General features: G+C 39.6%; 3 protein-coding genes across 3 annotated transcripts; all 3 read right to left on the bottom strand.

Annotated features, from left to right (window-relative positions):
* Nucleotides 1-189: 189 nt before the first annotated feature.
* LOC139954468 (uncharacterized) lies at nt 190-5,620 on the bottom strand. Its single transcript, XM_071954275.1, has 2 exons — nt 5,285-5,620; nt 190-4,457 (listed from the first exon to the last, which is right to left on the bottom strand). The coding sequence occupies exon 2, from the start codon at nt 4,449-4,451 to the stop codon at nt 2,124-2,126; it is 2,328 nt and encodes a 775-aa protein (XP_071810376.1). The 5' UTR covers nt 4,452-4,457; nt 5,285-5,620; the 3' UTR covers nt 190-2,123.
* A 5-nt stretch (nt 5,621-5,625) lies between these two features.
* LOC139954469 (uncharacterized) lies at nt 5,626-10,773 on the bottom strand. The gene is made up of 2 exons (XM_071954276.1): nt 10,707-10,773; nt 5,626-10,249 (listed from the first exon to the last, which is right to left on the bottom strand). Exon 2 carries the CDS (start codon nt 10,241-10,243, stop codon nt 7,955-7,957), a length of 2,289 nt encoding a protein of 762 aa, XP_071810377.1. The 5' UTR covers nt 10,244-10,249; nt 10,707-10,773; the 3' UTR covers nt 5,626-7,954.
* A 2,487-nt stretch (nt 10,774-13,260) lies between these two features.
* On the bottom strand, nt 13,261-19,291 carry LOC139954470 (uncharacterized). The gene is made up of 2 exons (XM_071954277.1): nt 19,215-19,291; nt 13,261-18,410 (listed from the first exon to the last, which is right to left on the bottom strand). The coding sequence occupies exon 2, from the start codon at nt 18,402-18,404 to the stop codon at nt 16,116-16,118; it is 2,289 nt and encodes a 762-aa protein (XP_071810378.1). The 5' UTR covers nt 18,405-18,410; nt 19,215-19,291; the 3' UTR covers nt 13,261-16,115.
* Nucleotides 19,292-22,599: the final 3,308 nt, after the last annotated feature.

The raw sequence follows: 22,599 nt of genomic DNA on the forward strand, positions 1-22,599 counted from the left end.
CACGGGACACGGGAGTTTTTAAAATGGTTAGAAGTTGGTATGATGAAACGGATCCATGCAAAGAGAAACAAAACTAAATTTCATGTATTTTAATATGCCACTACCATCTTCTGAATAATAGTTCAGATTACTTAATTTACAGCATTTAATTTACAACACAATAGATGTGGATCGTGTGATTGAGAAAATTAAATTAAACCAAATATTTCACGGGGCGGGGGGGGGGGGTTGTCATCAGAACTCCAGGGTTCAATTCCCGGGCCAGCCCTTTTACAGTTAAAACAAAAACAGGATATCTCCCATCAGAGACGAATGCAATAATGAAACCAAAAGTTTTTTTTTTTTTAAAGCCATTGTACACTTTCGGTAAACAGTATTGTCCAAGTCCCACACTTCGTGTATCACAACTTATATATAAAATAACAATCCTGTGGAAATTTAGGCTCAATCGGACATCGGAGTCGGGAGAAAATAACGGGAAAACCCACTCCTGTTTTCGCGCGTTTTCGCCGTGTCATGACATGTGTTTATAACAAATCCGTAATTCTCGTTAACGAGAATTATATTGTTTTACCGTTTTCTCAAAAAGTCAAGCATTTCATGGACTAATATTTCAAGAGAAGTCTTTCACCATTACCTTCTATAAACCCTGTAAATTATTTGTAAATCTGTGAACTTTTTTTTTTTTTTCTGTACCGAAAGGGTCCAATGGCTTTAAAGTTCGAACTTCCTTCTGTTGAGTAATCAAAGTGATGCAGTTATTTCAATTTATCGCATAGCTATCACTCTTTGCTTAGGGGACACACTGCCTTCTGTTTGGCGCTTTGTTTGGATAGGGATATTACAAGCGTTAGTGTTTTGAACTGAATAATGGTTGGAAATATATTTGTTAAAGTAGAACGATATAATGATTCACATAAACTCCATTACAATTTTGTGTTTTTGTGTGTGTATTTTCATTACTGAAAACGTCCACTATTCTAGAATCAACCCTTTCCTCAAAAATGGCGGACCATGTTCTGGTGGGTCAGATTTATGCCGTTCAACCACTGCTCACTATTATACAACGAAGTGTAGGTTAGTTTATCTGAGAAGCATTCGGAATATCAAAACAAAAAATTGAGACTTGGAAGCAATCTGCTCCTAAGCACGGAAAACTTGGTCATATTGTAACTCCAACTCCATTATACAATTAGAACCATAAACACTCGAGGTATTACAAATAAGTCCAAATTGGCGACTGAGGCTTGATCAACAACGTTGTCACAATTTTAGGCACCCACAGTAGCACCCATAGCCACTTTGCCGCCAATGTGGACTCACTATGAAACACTATAAAAACTTCCTAGTCAGAATTGACCCGGATTCTAGCCCCGTTTGGCCTGACCCATTTCTGGGTCAATATGACCCGGAACGTTAGCAAAGCAACACAGAAAGTGGTCAAACTGACGCAGAATCCGTGTTAGAATTCCATGTTAACCACTGACAGGGTCAGTCTGACCCGGTACGTGTCAACCTGACCCGAAAATGTGTCAGGCCTCCTGGGACCCGGGAATCGAATCCAGGTCACTTCTGACCTGGTAGGTAACTTCTGACCAGGTTGTTGTACCAATCATCACCAATAAAATACATGTTACAGCTTCTAAAAAAATACGTGCTTAGGCTGATAATGTTTCCGGGTAAGAAAATAATGTAAACGGGAACGTAAATACAAAGATAGGCCCTAACTCTTGAACAATAATTACAAAAACTACATTTATAAAGCTTACTTTTTATAGACTTGATTATAAGATTTAACAGCAGTTACATTTCTCTCTTATGTAGATATATAGTAGCTGAAAAGAATTTATATCAAAAAATGACGTCATTCGATTTTTTACTCGAAACTTAACCATGTAGCTACGTAGCCTATAAATGTATTTATATTCTCAAATTTACATTCGAGAATTTACTATTGAATTACAAGCAAATATTTACTATAACAAGGCGAGTTGGCCACAATCTTTATAATTCAAGACTGCGAACCTTAATAATTTCAATTTTACCAATAATGTTGTGCACAATCTTTTAAAACATGCAGCGTTTTTGTCTTTTGTGTACAAAGCCAGCGCCGTTTTCCAAACTTAGACATACACACTTTCATATACTTCTTCATCTCCTTTGTTCTCTCCGTTGCCTCCACTAGGACCCTCATAGGTCTGAGCGTAGGTCTGAGATGGTTGGCGACGCCCTGTAGCAGGACTGTGCATATATCTACTGGTCTGATGTTCACTTGGAATCTCATAGAAATTCGTCCGGGCCGCGTTCACAACAGCTCCCTCCGAGTCAGTTGTGTCACTTTTACAGAAGTCAACTTGGTCGGAGGTTTTAGTTATAGGTGTGTAGTTGACTGCTTTTCGGCTATGTTGTTTCTTGCGATACCGACAGAGAAATGCAGCAACCGTTATTATAACGGTGACAAACATTGTGGGGAGAACGGAAGAAGCCAGTGAGTGCGTCTGTGGTGATGGGGCGTCAGATTTAGTGGTAGTCACTGCATGGGGTTCCATGGTCACGAATCCTACCTCCACGGTCACTATAAGGTTGACCACAGCTCTCCCTTCACCCAAAATGTTTTGAGTAAGACATGTGTACGTCCCTTGGTCATGTTTCTCCACTGGTGCGATATGCAGAGTTTGTCCTCGCAGAATGGCGAATCTTCCTTGCCAGTCATGAGTTATCTCGGTGTCGTTTGGTGAGAGCCATTTTAAGGTTGGAGCAGGAATGCCAGTAGCTGTACATGTCAGAGTCACAGATTGCCCATCCAGGGCTTTCAGCTGCTTGTTGTCCACCATCGCCCTTGGTGGTTGACATGAGAGAGCATGAATCTCCAAGTCTGAAATCACCGACTCATAGTGATGTGTTGGTCCTTCACATCGAGGCTCAACGTACGGTGGATTGTTACGCAGCCAGTCTCGCAGACCTGTGAGCCTACAGTCACACTGCAGTGGGTTGCCTTCTAGCTCGAGTTGGGACAATGCTCTATTCCTCCCAGATAGCGAATCACCAGGCACGACTTGGATCAAGTTATAACTCAGATCAAGTACTTGCAAGGTATCACAGAAGCCCAAGATAGTTTCTGGGTCGTGAATCAGATTGTGGGCCAGTGAGAGATTTTGTAGGCTTGTAAGATGAAAGGCACAGTCCTGCAGGTCGACGAGCTGAAGCTCATTTCGAGATAAGTCCAAGGTAAGAATGTCAGGCACCAGTTGAAACATCTTTGAGTTAACGCTAGTGAGTTGATTACCTGCGAGGTACAGACGCTTCAACGACAATAGACCCACGAAGTAATCAGAATGTAACATGGTCAGTCGGTTGTTGGTGATGGAGAGCTCAACTAAGTTAGACTGGTTGAAAAATACTCCTCCAAACAAAGACGTCAGGGCATTGTCGTCGAGATACAGTGACTGTAGCATGGAGAGTTGACTCAGTGCAGTGGGTGAGATGAACAAGAGACGATTATTGGCTACATGCAGTTCAGTCAGATCGACAAATCCTGACAGGGTTGTCGAGAACAGGTTTGCTAGCAGGTTGGTATCGGCGTTTAAGAACTCCAGCCCTTCGGCCCAAAGTGGTTGAATCAAGGAATCGAATGAGTTGTTGCTTATGTCCAGTCTCTTTACCTTGTCTCTGTGACGGCGAATTATAGAAAACCCACCCAAATGTTGTAATCTATTGCTACCTATGTCAAGTTGACTTGGGCAGAAATGAAAGTGTACCCTCTGTAGTCGGTTGTCGTTTAGTGAAATTGTATTAAATGTAACGTCTTCTAAACTGTGCCAGTAATGTAAATGAACACGTGAAATTTTATTGTGATCCAAAAATAAGCTAACGTTCCCGTTAGCATAATCTAAATCACTATTAATGGTTTTCAGTTGATTGAACTGGATACTTACAATAATATTTGACAGATAGTTAAAATGTAAATAACTTATCAAGTTAAAATCAGCAGAGAAACGCTCCAACTCTCCACATCGTGGAATTCCTGATAGACTTGTAATTGAATTATGGTCTACTGAGAGTTCTTTAAGAGAGCTGAGCTGGCAGGTTGTAGGCAAATAAGAAATTACATTGTGCTTCACAGACAGCTTCCGTAGTCTTCCCATCTCATTGGATCCCAGCAGTGACGTCACATCAGATATGTTATTGTAGTCAAGGTACAATTCAGCCAGCCTGGAGAAAGTGCCAATGAAATCGTCTGGTGACAGCTCTGATATGATGTTGTGCCGTAGATCCATACTGAGGGCGTGTGGGTAGTTGACGGGGATGCAGTCAAGATTGAGTGAGGAGCAGTCAGCCTTTGCAGTGACGTGGTCGTAAACACACTGCGCATGACTGCAGGTTGACGACTGAGAGATGACAATACAGACACCAAGACAACAAAGAAACAGTGTCCATTCAGGGGATCCCATTGTTTCCTAAAATAATGAGACAGATCAACAAACCCGTCAACCAGTGCACTGGGTTCTTTTACACGCGTTACACAAAACGTGGGACCAACGGCTTTGCGTCCCATCCAAAGGACAAAGCAATGGTTAAGTGTCTTGCTTTTAAAGGACACAAGTGTCACGGCTGGGATTCGAACCCACACTCTGTGCTGATCAGAGTTTGAATTCGGTGCTCTTAACCGCTCGGCCACGACACTTCCCTCCCCCACCCAGAATAAACATTGGGGAAATGCTTGTTTTCTTGGTGTGTGGTATTTCTACATTTTTAGTTTGCATATGTGACATTCAGTCTATCGACTTTCTAAGATCTCTGCTGAATTGTATTGGGACGGATTCTCATACACATACCATTGTTGCAGAACTTTCTTTGCAACAAGTCCGCTTTAACAAAATTAGTCATACACCATTTTGTTCAAAACAAAACTCAAGCCCACGCCAACACGCTACAACATGGAGGATAAAAAATGTGGATACTTACTTTAGATGACCATTATACTTGGATCTGAAGATGCATGCAGCAAAATAACTTATAGTTATCACTTATCAGCCCATAAGCCCCCGCCCCCCCCCCACACCCAGAACCCTTATCCCCACTGTCTTATGGGATGCCCCCCTCCCCCTCCCCCTACCCCCTCCCCCACCACCAATCGAGTTAAAAATGTCGCCAAACTGTCCCTTCCCTCAGTTTCCAGAGCAATTAATCTCTTGCTCTGTCGTAGCACATTTTTCACCCCCACATCAGTACAATTATTCTTTCCAGATCCATTCTTAATGAGTAACATACAAATCGTACATACCTAATGGAGTTATCGTTGCCAACAAGATGAATATAACGGAGAAAATGGTCCAGAGTTCCGGTTATTTTTTTACCAACTAACTTCCTCATGTGGTCAATGTATCACACAGTATAAGAAATGTGCTGTGTCAATGTACGGGGCACCGTAAAATGCAATGGGAAAGACTGCTTTACCGATAGGCTTCCCGTAACATTCGAGATCTAAGATATTTCTAAGGTTAGACACTCTAATGTTCGCAGTCACGTGTTTATGAGACATACAAAAATGAGTCATGTCCCACGGACCCGGGAGGTTTTGATTATAGTTGTTACAGTTTTTTATGATTTTCTACCAAACCAAACTCAGTTTCATGTATTTTAATGCAACACCTTCTCTCCTGCATAACATACTGTATCAGATTGTTTAGTTTACAGCACAGTATTGATTAATATAAAACTGGGAAAATAAATTTCAACAAATAGTTTCCCGGGGTGTGTTCAAACGTCAGTTGCAACTGGCGAGGAAGTGTCAAGTTAAAAACATATCGACCAAAACAGTCCTTGAACTTTCAACTTCCCCCGAGTGTCGTCACAAGGATTTTTTGTTATGAGTGTAGGGTTGTAATTATTTTGTTACGAATTCAACCTTTAGCGTTTACTACTGGTTGGTCTCTTGTTCTCGCATACAGTGCGAGAGGTTACGGGTTGAAATCCCGGACCAGTCCTTATACAGTTTTAAGGACTTTTACTGATCAACAACGTTCACATGCTTTGAAGTATATTTAGCCCACCGTAACCCCACAATCACTTAGCCGCTACCCGGACTCATAAGAACACTCTACAAACTTCCGTGTCAGATGACCCGGATTCTAGCCCCTTGTGGCCTGACCCATTTCTGTGTCCCATTTCTGGGTCAATATGACCCGGAACGTGTGTCAAAATAACCAAGAAAGTGGTCAAATTGACGCAGAATCCTTGTTAAGATCCCCATGTTAACCACTTACCGTGTCAGCTTGACCCGGTACGTGTCAGCCTGACCCGGGAATGTGTCAGGCCTACTGAGACCCGAAATCGATTTCAGGTCACTTCTGACCCAGAAGTTTTTAGAGTGTAGCAGTCACCACCAAAAATGCCGACATGTTATACTTATAGTTTCTAAAAAATTCGTGCATAGGCTAATAATATGTTTCCGGGTACTAGGCCTAATGTAAACATGAAAGTACTTACAAATGTATTTCTTGAAAAAATAATAATAAACTTCTAACAATAACTTCTTAATCTTATTTTTTTCCCAAACTGATTATTAGCAATTATACTTCCTCATACTATGCCTCAAAAAGTCTTACAATACAAAACGTCAGACGATTTTCACATGTGACTATATACAAAGCATAAAACAGATTTAGGCTTTTTGTACGTTAACAAATATTTATACATTCATGAATTTACTCTTCTAGAACCATGTGCAGTGAATGTATGACTAGTATGCTGCTTTGGGGTTAGGAACAAACCCCGCGATGGAAACACATTACAATACAAACATCAGTAGTTCATTTTCAATTCTCATTTTCTTCCATTCTGTGTATTCTACAATGTGGTGTAATCTATTTATATAAATGGCGCAATATACATTTGAATTATCACAAATTATATAATAATATATTAAACATTTTAAGGGCAGCCACCACCTTTAGAAATAAAAACTCAAAATCAAATGCCCAAAATGCATTATGTAAGAGGATGCTTTACGAGTATTTTGATATTCATTAAAAATAAGAATACTCTCCAATAACTCCCGGATTAAAAAGTGACCAGCCGTCGATTTCACAAATCTCTTCCTAACTTAAGACTAATCTTAGGACTTAGGACGAGTCCCAACCCTGCACTGTAGCATGCAGATCTTAAGATTAATCCTAAGTTAAGACGAGTTACTCGTCCTAACTCGAGATAAGACGAGTCCTAACTCTTTGTGAAATCGACGGGTGCCTATATAAATGGAATTATAAATGTCTCAAGCTCAGTCTGTCATCGGATTCACACAAAAATTTAGGATTTTTTTTTTAACATCAAGTTTTGAACCAGTGAGATCAACACGTTTGACTTATTACTCAAATGCTGTTGAATTTCACGCAGAAATATTTAAAGGAATGTTGTCTGCCATTAAAGGGATGTTGTCTACCATTCTTATGTTCAAGACTGTGAACCTTTATATTTTCAATTTTACTACTAAAGGCAGTGGACACTATTGGTATATACTCAAAATAATTATTAGCATTAAACATAACTTGGTGACGAGTAATGGGGAGAGGTTGGCGGTAAAAAAAACGCTGTAAGAAACGGCTCCCTCCGAAGTAACATAGTTTTCGAGAAAGAAGTAATTTTCCACGATTTTGATTTCGAGACCTCAGATTTAGAATTTGAGGTCTGCAATCAACTATCTAAAAGCACACAACTATTAAGTGTGACAAGGGTGGTTTTTTTTCTTTCATTATTATCTTGCAAGTTCGACGACCAACTGAGCTCAAATTTTTACAAATTTGTTTTTTTATGCATACGTTGAGATACACCAAGTGAGAAGACTGGTCTTTGACAATATTACCAATAGTGTCCAGTGTCTTTAAGGTTGTCCACATCCTTAATTTTGTTTAGCGTTTATGCGTTTGTGTGTAAAAAGCCAGCGCCGTTTTCCAAACTATGGGCCAGACACACTTTCATACACTTCTTCATCGCCTTTGTTCTCTCCGTTGCCTCCACTAAGATCCTCATAGGTCTGAGCGTAGGTCTGAGATGGTTGGAGACGCCCTGTAGCAGAACTGTTCGCATATCTACTTGTGGTCTTCTGTCCACTTGGAACCTCATAGCCTTCGTCAAGGGCTTTGATCACACAACCTCCCTCCGAGTCATCTTTGTCACCTTTACTGAAGCCAACTTTCAGATCGGAGGTTTTAGCTGCAGATGTGGAGTTGGCTTCTTGCTGTTTCTTGCGATACCGACGGAGGAATATGATACCAGCAAATACAGCAACCGCTATTATAATGGTGATAAACATTGTGGGGAGAACGGAAGAAGCCAGTGAGCGTGGCTGTGGGGCGTCTGATTTAGAGGTAGTCAATGTAAGGTTGACCTCGGCTCTCCCTTCACCCAAGATGTTTTGAGCAAGACATGTGTACGTCCCTTCGTCATGTTTCTCCACTGGTGTGATATGCAGAATTTGTCCTCGCAGAATGGCGAATCTTCCTTGCCAGTCATGAGTTATCTCTGTGTCGTTTGGTGAGAGCCAAATTACGGTCGGAGCAGGAATGCCAGTAGCTGTACATGTCAGAGTCACAGATTTTCCAGTCAGGGCTGTCAGCTGCTTGTCCACCATCGCCATCGGTGCTTGACATAAGAAGTCATGACTGTCCAAGTCTGTTATCACTGACCCATAGTAATGATTCGGTCCTTCACATCGAGGCTCAACGTACGGTGGATTGTTACGCAGCCAGTCTCGCAGACCTGTGAGCCTACAGTCACACTGCAGTGGGTTGCCTTCTAGCTCGAGTTGGGACAATGCTCTATTTCTCCCAGATAGAGAATCACCAGGCACGACTTGGATCAAGTTATAACTCAGATCCAGTACTTGCAAGTAATCACAGAAACCCAAGATAGTTTCTGCATCACGAATCAGATTGTGAGCAAGTGATAGATCCTGTAGGTTTGTAAGATTAACAAGAGGACAGTCCTGCAGGTCGACCAGCTGAAGCTCATTTCGGGATAAGTCCACGTTTATAATTTCAGGCACCAGTTGAAACATCAGCATGTTAACGCTAGTGAGTTGATTCCCTGCGAGGTACAGACGCTTCAACGACAACAGACCCATGAAGTAATCAGAATGTAACATGGTGAGTCGGTTGTTGGTGATGGACAGCTCAAATAAGATAGACTGGTTGAAAAATACTCCTCCAAACAATGACGTCAGGGCATTGTCGTCGAGATACAGTGACCTTAGCATGGTGAGTTGACTCAGTGCAGTGGATGAGATGAACAAGAGACGATTATTGGCTACATGCAGTTCAGTCAGATCGACAAATCCTGACAGGGTTGTCGAGGACAGGTTTGCTAGCAGGTTGGTATCGGCGTTTAAGAACTCCAGCCCTTCGGTCCAAGGTGGTTGAATCAATGAATCGAAGGAATTGTTGCTCATGTCCATTCTTTTCATCGTGTTTCTGTATCGACTGATGTAGAAGCTATTCCAGTTTGACAATCCGTTACTGCCTACGTTTAATGTATCTAGACTTGCGTCAATGCTTACCGACTGTAGTTGGTTGTGATTAAGTGAACATATATCGATGCTGAGGGGGCCTCGGCCACGGATATCCAGATATTGTATTTCATTGTGATCTAAAAGAAAAGAAGTAGGCCTACCTCCGTAACTCCCGCGCGAATAAATATGCACCCTAGCCAGTCGGTTAAACTGCAGGCTGATATTAGCATTTAGCGGAGTATTGAAGTCAACACGATAGATTAAATTAGAATCGGCTGAGAACCGCTGCAATGTGTCGCAGCGTGGAATATAAGATAAACGTGTAATGGAGTTATAGTCTACTGAGAGCTCAGTGAGAGAGCTCAGCTGACAAGTATTCGGCAAGTCAGAAATGACGTTGTGATCAATAGACAATATCTGCAGGCTATCTAGCTCACTGGATCCCAGCAGTGACGTCACATCAGATATGTTAGTGTAGTCAAGGTACAGTTCAGCCAGCCTGGAGAAGGTGCCATTGAAATCGTCTGGTGACAGCTCTGATATGTTGTTGTGACTTAGATCCATGATAATGGCGTTTGGGTAGTTGACGGGGATGCAGTCAAGATTGAGTGAGGAGCAGTCAGCCTTTGCAGTGACGTAGTCGTAATCACACTGCGCATGACTGCAGGTTGATGACTGGGAGATGCCGATACAAATACCAAGACACCAAAGAAACAATGTCCATTCAGTGGACCCCATTGTTTCCTAAAATAATGAGACAGATCAACAAACACTCGCGTAAACCACCCGTGTTTTCGTACCACAAAACAACGGTAATTAAAAAGGGTCTGCACCAACTTTTGGTAATGACTCTAAAAATTATTGCAAAATGAACAAATTACAAAAGCTTTGGGTAGTATATTGCATTTTGAGAAATATTTCACTTCGAAGTAATGTGGTTTTACAAAAAAAATGTGTATTTTTTATCCCCAAAGTATTGAATAAAAGCGTAACGCTTCTCAGATTGTGTAACTCATAATATGGATTATATACAACGCCACACTGTGGCTTCTCGCCTCCTTAATTTTTAGAACAATATTTATAATCTCTTTCTTTATTGTTACACATTTTGCACTATCACATCAGTACATATTCATCCCGGAACACAAGTAATAATTCTCAATGAGTAACCTGAAATAAAAATGGTAAAAACTGTACTTACTTATGGGGTTATCGTTGCAAACAAGACAGAAAAAACGAAGAAAAACGTTCCAGAGTCCAGGTTTATTTTTCACAAACTAACTTCCTTATGTGATCAAGGTACCACAAAGTGTTGAGAACTTTTGTGTTCCAATTCTAAGGAGCACCATAAATGCCATGACAAAAATTGCTTTCCCGCTCGGCTTCTCGTAACCTTCGAGATCAAATAAGATATATCTGATGTTATAGACGTTCTGTTGGTCGCAGTCACGTGTTGGGATTTATTTATGAATAATGGATAACAACGAATTAAATTGCCCAAACTTTCCCCCAACTTATCCAATTAAAATTTAGCATTTTTAGGCCCCCATACTTTCTGCCCCACCTCCCTGGGCTTTACGTTCGTGTAATAGCAGCTTGCCTATAACTTGGTGCTTTGATATTCAATTATTATACTCAGACTCCAATAAAATAAACGAGACACAATTGTTGGAATACTGCCACAGTCTGAAGACCACTGACTTTAATATGGATTTAAAATGCGCACTTATCAGAAAACTGATCAAGGCGCCCACACAAAAAAGAAAACGCACAATTGAAAATGAAGAATAAACATTGTGCCGGATACCGACTTGGGCAAACCGGACACAGGAAAACAAGCGGGGTACACCTGACCCCTAAACCAGGATGCACTTGCACCCGAACACGGGTTCAATTTGACCCCAACAATAGCTGCATATAGCAGCCACAAACGCAATATAATTTGTGAAGGCCTACTCTCTTAACTCTGAGGATTGAAATTTCAATCTACTAGATTGAATTGTCAATCTTTCACAGATTGCCGTTGGGGTACAATCTGTCCGGATTGAAAATCAATCTTTATTTAGAGTGAAAATTTTCAATCTAAAAACGATTGGAATTTCAAACTATTAGATTGAATATTTCAATAAATTTTCAATCGAGTTTGGATTGAAAAAAATTCAATCTTGACTCTATTTCAATATAAAAGTTTGAAATGTTCAATCATTAAAAGATTGAAAATAGTTCGAAATTTTCAATCATTATAAAAGATTGAAAATTCTCAGTCCAAATCAGTATTGGAAGTCAACACACACAAGTTGACAATTTAACAAAAATTCCATGTCCACAGAACAGTATTCTTAATTCAATGCATTGTTGCTTTGATTCAATTCAATTCAGTACATTAAACTCAATACATTCAACTCAAGTAACACAGTAAATTACAATTAAGTTTAGGCAGTCCCCAGCTATTAATTGCTTGAAATGGGTTAATGATCTTGGTTAATTACTTAGGCTCAATTTTATAAAGCTGCTTAGACAACGAATTGCTTAACAGTTTTCTGCGTAGCAAAATTGTACAGGGTACCAGTCAAAAATGGTACATGTGAGATGGTTTCTTTGCTGGAAACCACGATTTTGCTGTGCTAAGCTACTTTTCACTGACTTCACTGACTTCACTTAACTCAATTTCAGTAAAAAAAAACACCCCTCAGTTTTGAACTGTTCTAAGTCCAATACTTTTATATTACCAAATAAATATTTCTCATGTTAAGGTCCAAAAAGATCATTTCGACAAACTCTTTTTGAGGAATAGTTTAAACAGGGAGCAGGGGGATGAACAAAACAATTAAAAAGCTCCCATGTTGATGCTCGCCATCCATTTATAATTTAGCATTTTTAGGCCCCATACTTTCTGCCCCACCTCCCTGGGCTTTACTTTCGTGTAATAACAGCTTGCCTATAACTTGGTGCTTGATATTCAAATAATATGAACATGATCTCCGTTTATGGTAGAATAACTCGACTGAAAGGCGAGTCAACATCAATATCACAGTTTGAATATGAATGTCGTGAATATCAACAGTCAAGTATCAAGGGTACAATGACGCACTTTGTTTATCATTATTACTGTTTTGTGTTCAAATAAAGCTCGCGATATAGAAATAGGACTACAGTGACATTGGTATCAGTTTGGATCCTGCCATTCTACCTCCATCCTTCCAATGAAACTTGAGTTTACGGTCTCTACTGTAGAATGTACCAAAGAGTCACGATATTTAAGAACTAAGAACTCGAAAATTATCTAAGTCTCAGTGTTTTCAGTGGCGTAAACCAATCTGTGGGGGGGGGGGGCGTAGAAGGGGAAGGGGCGGGGGATGATATCGACAGCAGGTTGTGGTGACGCAGTCGTTGAACCAGAGATGCACATTGTGCTTTTGGGGACAAAAAAAGTGAGAAGACAGGTCTTTGACAATTACCAAGGTTGTCCAGTGCCTTTAAATAGTCACTAAGAACTTTAAGGGCAGCCATCTTGTATTATTGCCTGTCAGCCATCTTGTATTGTTACTATTCGGCCCAGTGATATTCAAATTGAGGCCGAGAGGACAATGATATAATGCATTATTTTGTGTTCAAAGGGAAATTATAATAAAAATTGCCATATTTTCATATCTTTTATTTGGGTGCGGTGGGGGGGAATTATATATTAACATAAAACAAAATACAAAATACTTGATACACAAGTTGCACAATTCAGCATTTATTAGTTGCTTAAACATAAACATTTAATCAAGGTACATACACATTGTACCATAGTTCATTTGGGCCTTGGGGCATTACTGGAACCATTTCAAATCTTTCCAAGTATATGGAGCACCAAATGGGTGCCTTCTTGCATACTAGCAGTACCAAAGGCCTATTTACTCCTGGGTGTGGAAAAGAAATTGACCTATAAATAGTATATCGTCTTGTCTGTGCAAGAACACTTTAAATGTTGTAACAGAAAATAGAAAATGATTTTGGGGGTTGAACAAAGAATTGACTAGAGTGGGATTCGAACCAACGACCTCCGGATTAACGTGCCGGCGCTCTACCAACTGAGCTATCTAGCCCTATATTGGCGGTGTCCCTATTTTGTCAATATCTTTGTTCGGGGGTGCCAGTCAGAAGCCATACAACCGTTAACTGCCGTGTAGCCAGGGATCACACCCAAATTACGATACAACCTGAGAAGCGGCAGCTAGGGGATCACCTTAAGGGGATGCGACTTTTTGTTTCAGATATCAATATAAGCCACAAGGGAAACTGACTGGGTAAATTTGTAAATTTACCCAGTCAGTTTCTTAGCTAGCACCACCAACATATTGTTTATCATGTCTCATGCATCATTGACTGGCCAGTATACTACTTAGTTTTGCTAAGTACAGTTTTACTGTTAAGCAACATTTACTGGTCAAGTAGCACCATGCTTTTAGGTCTTGAGTTACAAGCCACACACATACATCAGAGAACTCAAATTTTATTTATAATTAGACCACTTGGCCAAACTTGGTTATGTATACACTGCACAGCAAACATTTTCCCATCTAATGCTACACAATGACCAGTTGCGACTCAAATAATATAACCATTCTGTTAACTTTGTTTTTGTATAGGTTTAGAAGTGTGCACAATTAATGTTTAAAAAATAAATACCTAACGCAAGTTTAACCAGAGTTGCATTCTACAAGTTTAAAGAAGTTAAAAATGTATACAGTATAAGTTTTATTGTTATCATCAATCTAAAGCTGGAAATCAAAGTCCTAATGGAGCGGCCATCAACCATTTATAGGCAATAATCACCTGCTTACTGAGCTGAGACCAGGGCCCAATTGCATAAAGCTGCTTAAAGGCACACAAACTAGCTAAGCACAACATAGCTGTGCTTGCTAGAAAAGAGGTACCATCTAAAATACCAATTCACGTTTAGCATCTATGGTCAATATCCTGCTTTTTTAATTGTTTGCTTAGCGTAAATTTTATAGGTAGTGACCAGCCCTTATGCAGCCCTTATACAGTTTTAAGGGTTTTTACTGATCAACAACGTTCACATGCTTTGAAGTATATTTAGCCCACCGTAACCCCACAATCACTTAGCCGCTACCCGGACTCATAAGAACACTCTACAAACTTCCGTGCAGATGACCCGGATTCTAGCCCCTTGTGGCCTGACCCATTTCTGTGTCCCATTTCTGGGTCAATATGACCCGGAACGTGTGTCAAAATAACCAAGAAAGTGGTCAAATTGACGCAGAATCCTTGTTAAGATCCCCATGTTAACCACTTACCGTGTCAGCCTGACCCGTTACGTGTCAACCTGACCCGGGAATGTGTCAGGCCTACTGAGACCCGAAATCGATTTCAGGTCACTTCTGACCCGGAAGTTTTTAGAGTGTAGCAATCACCACCAATATATGCATACATGTTATAGTTTCTAAAAAATTCTTGCATAGGCTAATAATATGTTTCCGGGTACATAGGCCTAATGTAAACATGAAAGTACTTACAAATGTAATTCTTGAAAAAATAATAATAAACTTCTAATAATAACTTCTAAATCTTATTTTTTTTTCTTCAAAATTGATTATAAGCAATTATATTTCCTCCTACTATGCCTCAAAAAGTCTATCAATACAAAACGTCAGACGATTTTCACATGTGACTATAATATACAAAGCATAAAACAGATTTAGGCTTTTTGTACGTTAACAAATATTTATACATTCATGAATTTACTCTTCTAGAACCATGTGCAGTGAATGTATGACTAGTATGCTGCTTTGGGGTTAGGAACAAACCCCGCGATGGAAACACATTACAATACAAACATCAGTAGTTCATTTTCAATTCTCATTTTCTTCCATTCTGTGTATTCTACAATGTGGTGTAATCTATTTATATAAATGGCGCAATATACATTTGAATTATCACAAATTATATAATAATATATTAAACATTTTAAGGGCAGCCACCACCTTTAGAAATAAAAGCTCAAAACCAAATGCCCAAATGCATTATGTAAGAGGATGCTTTACGAGTATTTTGATTTCATTAAAAATAAGAACACTCTCCAATAAATCCCGGATTTAAAGTGACCCGGGTGCCTCTACATGGCATTATAAATGTCTCAAGCTCAGTCTGTCATCGGATTCACAAAAAAATTGAGGATTTCTTTTTACATCAAGTTTTGAACCAGTGAGATCAACACGTTTGATTTATTATTCAAATGCTGTTGAATTTCAAGCAGAAATATTTAAAGGAATGTTGTCTACTATTAAGGGATTGTGTCTACCATTAAAGGGATGTTGTCTACCATTCTTATGTTCAAGACTGTGAACCTTTATATTTTCATTTTTACTATTAAAGGCAGTGGACACAAGTGGTAGTAACACTCAAAATAAATATCAGCATAAAACCTTACTTGGTGACGAGTAATGGGGAGAGGTTGACGGTAAAAAAACGCTGTAAGAAACGAGAAGACTGGTCTTTGACAATTACCAATAGTGTCCAGTGTCTTTAAAGGTTGTCCACATCCTTAATTTTGTTTAGCGTTTATGTATTTGTGTGTAAAAAGCCAGCGCCGTTTTCCAAACTATGGGCCAGACACACTTTCATACACTTCTTCATCGCCTTTGTTCTCTCCGTTGCCTCCACTAAGATCCTCATAGGTCTGAGCGTAGGTCTGAGATGGTTGGAGACGCCCTGTAGCAGAACTGTTCGCATATCTACTTGTGGTCTTCTGTCCACTTGGAACCTCATAGCCTTCGTCAAGGGCTTTGATCACACAACCTCCCTCCGAGTCATCGTTGTCACCTTTACGGAAGCCAACTTTCAGATTGGAGGTTTTAGTTGCAGATGTGGAGTTGGCTTCTTGCTGTTTCTTGCGATACCGACGGAGGAATATGATACCAGCAAATACAGCAACCGTTATTATAATGGTGATAAACATTGTGGGGAGAACGGAAGAAGCCAGTGAGTGCGGCTGTGGGGCGTCTGATTTAGAGGTAGTCACTGTAAGGTTGACCTCGGCTCTCCCTTCACCCAAGATGTTGTGGGCAAGACATGTGTACATCCCTTCGTCATGTTTCTCCACTGGTGTGATATGCAGAATTTGTCCTCGCAGAATGGCGAATCTTCCTTGCCAGTCATGAGTTATCTCTGTGTCGTTTGGTGAGAGCCAAATTACGGTCGGAGCAGGAATGCCAGTAGCTGTACATGTCAGAGTCACAGATTTTCCAGTCAGGGCTGTCAGCTGCTTGTCCACCATCGCCATCGGTGCTTGACATAAGAAGTCATGACTGTCCAAGTCTGAAATCACCGACTCATAGTGATGTGTTGGTCCTTCACATCGAGGCTCAACGTACGGTGGATTGTTACGCAGCCAGTCTCGCAGACCTGTGAGCCTACAGTCACACTGCAGTGGGTTGCCTTCTAGCTCGAGTTTGGACAAAGCTCTATTTCTCCCAGATAGCGAATCACCAGGCACGACTTGGATCAAGTTATAACTCAGATCAAGTACTTGCAAGTAATCACAGAAACCCAAGATAGTTTCTACATCATGAATCAGATTGTGAGCCAGTGAGAGATCCTGTAGGTTTGTAAGATTAATAAAGGCACAGTCCTGTAGGTCGACCTGCTGAAGCTCATTTTGGGATAAGTCCAAGGTAAGAATGTCAGGCACCAGTTGAAACATCTGTGAGTTGACGCTAGTGAGTTGATTCCCTGCGAGGTACAGACGCTTCAACGACAATAGACCCATGAAGTAATCAGGATGTAACATGGTGAGTCGGTTGTTGGTGATGGAGAGCTCAAATAAGTTAGACTGGTTGAAAAATACTCCTCCAAACAAAGACGTCAGGTCGTTGTCGTCGAGATACAGTGACTGTAGCATGGAGAGTTGACTCAGTGCATTGGGTGAGATGAACAAGAGACGATTATTGGCTACATGCAGTTCAGTCAGATCGACAAAACCTGACAGGGTTGTCGAGGACAGGTTTGCAAGGAGGTTGGTATCGGCGTTTAGGAACTCGACATTCCGGGCCCAGTTTGGTTGAATCAACAAAGAATCGAATGAGTTGTTTCTTAGGTCCATGCTCTTTACCGTGTCTCCATAAGGATGGATGTCGAATCTATTCCAGTTTCTTAATCCATTGCTGCCTATGTTAAATATACGTGGGGTGTAGTGTATGTGTACCGTCTGCTGGAGACGGTTGTCATTAAGTGAGATTTCAGTCAAACTCATGTGCCTGTTATGTAAATGAAAACTTGAAATTTGATTGTGATCCAAAAATAAGCTAACGTTCTCGTTGCCCCTATCTTTTGAACTAACATATATGCTGCTTAGTTGATTGAACTGGATGCTTACAATAATATTTGACAGATAGTTAAAACGTAAATAACTTATCAAGTTAAAATCAGCAGAGAAACGCTCCATATCTCCGCATTGTGGAATTCTGGATACACGTGTTATTAAGTTATAGTCTACTGAGAGTTCTTTAAGAGAGCTGAGCTGGCAGGTTGTAGGCAAATAAGAAATGACATTGTGCTTCAAAGACAGCTTCTGTAGGCTTCCCATCCCATTGGATCCCAGCAGTGACGTCACATTAGATACGTTATTGTAGTCAAGGTACAGTTCAGCCAGCCTGGAGAAGGTGCCATTGAAATCGTCTGGTGACAGCTCTGATATGTTGTTGTGGCTTAGATCCATGATAATGGCGTGTGGGTAGTTGACGGGGATGCAGTCAAGATTGAGTGCGGAGCAGTCAGCCTTTGCAGTGACGTAGTCGTAATCACACTGCGCATGACTGCAGGTTGATGACTGGGAGATGCCGATACAGACACCAAGACAACAAAGAAACAGTGTCCATTCAGTGGATCCCATTGTTTCCTAAAGAAATGTGACAGATCAACAAACATTCGCGTCAACCACCCGGAGTGTTTTCGTACACAAAACAATGGGAGTTAAAGATGCTATGTCAGATTTTTGGCCCCAAACATTAAAAAATAGGTTTTTTTTTAGTCAATGGTATTTCAAAGAGTATCACCCGCTCTAACGAAAAAAAGTTTAACTTTTACTTTTGAACCATGACAAGATGAACCATGACAAAAATTTAAAACGTTTCTTATAATACACATAAGAATTTGTCACGTAATATGTTATCGGGATCCCGACAAAAACTAATTTTGAGCACTTTATTTCACTGCTACTAATAATAATTGGCGGATTTTCGAGCAATGGCTCAAAAGAAAGCTTGTAACGTTCTCAACCCCCATCAAAATACCTATTGAATTTTAAAATCGGCCAAAAATCTGACATAGCATCTTTAAAGGGTCTGCATAAACTTTTGGTAAAGACTCTGAACTTATTGCAATAATGAACAAATTACAAAAGCTTTGGATAGTATAATGCATTTTGAGAAATATTTCACTTCGAAGTAATGTGGTTTTACAAAAAAAATTGTATTTTTTATCCCCCTCAAAAATGAATAATAGCGTAACGCTTCTCAGATTGTGTAATTCATAATTTAGATGTCATACGCACACTGTGGCTTCTCCTCAACTTTTAGAACACAATTATTAATCTCTTTCTTTAGGGCTATTGTAACACATTTTGTACCCTCACATCAGTACATCCGGAACACAAATTCTCAATGAGTAAACTGAAATAAAAATGGTAATAATCTGTACATACCTATGGGGTTATCGTTGCAAACAAGACAGGAAAAACGAAGAAAAGCGTTCCAGAGTCCAGGTTTATTTTTCACAAACTAACTTCCTTATGTGATCAATGAACCAAAAAGTGTTAAGAACTTTTGTGTTCCAATTCTAAGGAGCACCATAGATGCCATGAGAAAAATTGCTTTCCCGATCGGCTTCTCGTAACCATCGAGGTCAAATAAGATATATCTGATGTTATAGACGTTCTGTTGTTCGCAGTCACGTGTTGGAATTTATTTATGAATAATGGATAACAACGAATTAAATTGTACATCCCTGTGGTCATTTCCCCCAACTTATCCATCATTTATAATGTAGCATTTCGTGGCCGCCATACTTTTTGCCCAACCTTATTTCCAGGGGCTTCCCCTTCATGTCATTACAGCATACTTGGTGCTTTGATGTTCAAATATTTTGAACATGATCTCCGTTTATGGTAGAATAACTCGACTGAAAGGCGAGTCAACATCAATATCACCATTTGAATATGAATGTCGTGAATATCAACAGTCAAGTATCAAGGGTACAATGACGCACTGTGTTTATCATTATTACTGTTTTGTGTTCAAATAAAATGCTCGCGATATAGAAATAGGACTATAATGACATTGGTATCAGTTTTGATCCTGCCATTCTACCTCCATCCTTCCAATGAAACTTGAGTTTACGGTCTCTACTGTAGAATGTATCAAAGAGTCACGATATTTAAGAACTAAGAACTCGAAAATTATCTAAGTCTCAGTGTTTTCAGTGGCGTAAACCAATCTGTGGGGGGGGGGGGGGTAGAGGGGGAGGGGGGGGGGTGAAATCGACAGCGGGTTGTGGTGACGCAGTCGTTGAACCAGAGATGCAGATTGTGCTTTTGGGGACAAAAAAAGTGAGAAGACAGGTCTTTGACAATTACCAAGGTTGTCCAGTGCCTTTAAATAGTCACTAAGAACTTTAAGGGCAGCCATCTTGTATTATTGCCTGTCAGCCATCTTGTATTGTTACTATTCAACCCAGTGATATTCAAATTGAGGCCAAGAGGACAATTAATAGTATAATGCATTATTTAGTGTTCAAAGGGAAATTATAATAAAAATTGCCATATTTTCATATCTTTTATTTGGGTGCGGGGGGGAATTATATATTAACATGAAACAAAATACAAAATATTTGACACACAGGTTGCACAATTCAGCATTTATTAGTTGCTTAAACATAAACATTTAATCAAGGTACATACACATTGTACCATAGTTCATTTGGGCCTTGGGGCATTACTGAAACCATTTCAAATCTGTCCAAGTATATGGAGCACCAAATGGGTGCCTTCTTGCATACTAGCAGTACCATAGGCCTATTTACTCCTGGGTGTGGAAAAGAAATTGACCTATAAAAAGTATATCGTCTTGTTTGTGCAAGAACACTTTAAATGTTGTTAACAGAAAATAGTAAAAACACAAAACTTAGCTAGCACCACCAACATATTGTTTATCATGTCTCATGCATCATTGACTGGCCAGTATTCTACTTAGTTTTGCTAAGTACAGTTTTACTGTTAAGCAACATTTTCTGGTTAAGTAGCACCATGCTATCAGGTCTTGAATTACAAGCCACACACATACATCAGAGAACTCAAATTTTATTTATAGTTAGACCACTTGGCCAAACTTGGTTATGTATACACTGCACAGCAAACATTTTCCCATCTAATGCTACACAAAGACCAGTTGCGACTCAAATAATATAACCATTCTGTTAACTTTGTTTTTGTATAGGTTCAGAAGTGTGCACAATTAATGTTTAAAAAATAAATACCTAACGCAAGTTTAACCAGAGTTGCATTCTACAAGTTTAAAGAAGTTAAAAATGTATACAGTATACGTTTTATTGTTATCATCAATCTAAAGCTGGAAATCAAAGTCCTAATGGAGTGGCCATCAACCATTTATAGGCAATAATCACTTGCTTACTGAGCTGAGACCAGGGCCCAATTGCATAAAGCTGCTTAAAGGCACACAAACTAGCTAAGCACAACATAGCTGTGCTTGCTAGAAAAGAGGTACCATCTAAAATACCATTTCACGTTTAGCATCTATGGTCAATATCCTGCTTTTTTAATTGTTTGCTTAGCGTAAATTTTATAGGTAGTGACCAGCCCTTATACAGCCCTGATACAGTTTTAAGGGTTTTTACTGATCAACACTGTCACATGCTTTGAAGTATATTTAGCCCACCGTAACCCCACAATCACTTAGCCGCTACCCGGACTCATAAGAACACTCTACAAACTTCCGTGCAGATGACCCGGATTCTAGCCCCTTGTGGCCTGACCCATTTCTGTGTCCCATTTCTGGGTCAATATGACCCGGAACGTGTGTCAAAATAACCAAGAAAGTGGTCAAATTGACGCAGAATCCTTGTTAAGATCCCCATGTTAACCACTTACCGTGTCAGCTTGACCCGGTACGTGTCAGCCTGACCCGGGAATGTGTCAGGCCTACTGAGACCCGAAATCGATTTCAGGTCACTTCTGACCCAGAAGTTGTTAGAGTGTAGCAGTCACCACCAATATATGCCGACATGTTATACTTATAGTTTCTAAAAAAATCTTGCATAGGCTAATAATATGTTTCCGGATACTAGGCCTAATGTAAACATGAAAGTACTTACAAATGTAATTCTTGAAAAAAATATAATAAACTTCTAATAATAACTTCTTAATCTTATTTTTTTCCCAAATTGATTATTAGCAATTATATACTTCCTCATACTATGCCTCAAAAAGTCTTACAATACAAAACGTCAGACGATTTTCACATGTGACTATATACAAAGCATAAAACAGATTTAGGCTTTTTGTACGTTAAAAAATATTTATACATTCATGAATTTACTCTTCTAGAACCATGTGCAGTGAATGTATGATTAAAAACAAACCCCGCGATGGAAACACATTACAATACAAACATCAGTAGTTCATTTTCAATTCTCATTTTCTTCCATTCTGTGTATTCTACAATGTGGTGTAATCTATTTATATAAATGGCGCAATATACATTTGAATTATCACAAATTATATAATAATATATTAAACATTTTAAGGGCAGCCACCACCTTTAGAAATAAAAGCTCAAAACCAAATGCCCAAATGCATTATGTAAGAGGATGCTTTACGAGTATTTTGATTTCATTAAAAATAAGAACACTCTCCAATAAATCCCGGATTTAAAGTGACCCGGGTGCCTCTACATGGCATTATAAATGTCTCAAGCTCAGTCTGTCATCGGATTCACAAAAAAATTGAGGATTTCTTTTTACATCAAGTTTTGAACCAGTGAGATCAACACGTTTGATTTATTATTCAAATGCTG

Source organism: Asterias amurensis, chromosome 2 (assembly GCF_032118995.1).
Source record: "Asterias amurensis chromosome 2, ASM3211899v1".
Classification (NCBI taxonomy): domain Eukaryota; kingdom Metazoa; phylum Echinodermata; class Asteroidea; order Forcipulatida; family Asteriidae; genus Asterias; species Asterias amurensis.

Bases quoted from the DNA above. Each gene is read 5' to 3' on its own strand.
- LOC139954468 (XM_071954275.1), bottom strand. From the start codon at position 4,451: ATGGGATCCCCTGAATGGACACTGTTTCTTTGTTGTCTTGGTGTCTGT.
- LOC139954469 (XM_071954276.1), bottom strand. From the start codon at position 10,243: ATGGGGTCCACTGAATGGACATTGTTTCTTTGGTGTCTTGGTATTTGT.
- LOC139954470 (XM_071954277.1), bottom strand. From the start codon at position 18,404: ATGGGATCCACTGAATGGACACTGTTTCTTTGTTGTCTTGGTGTCTGT.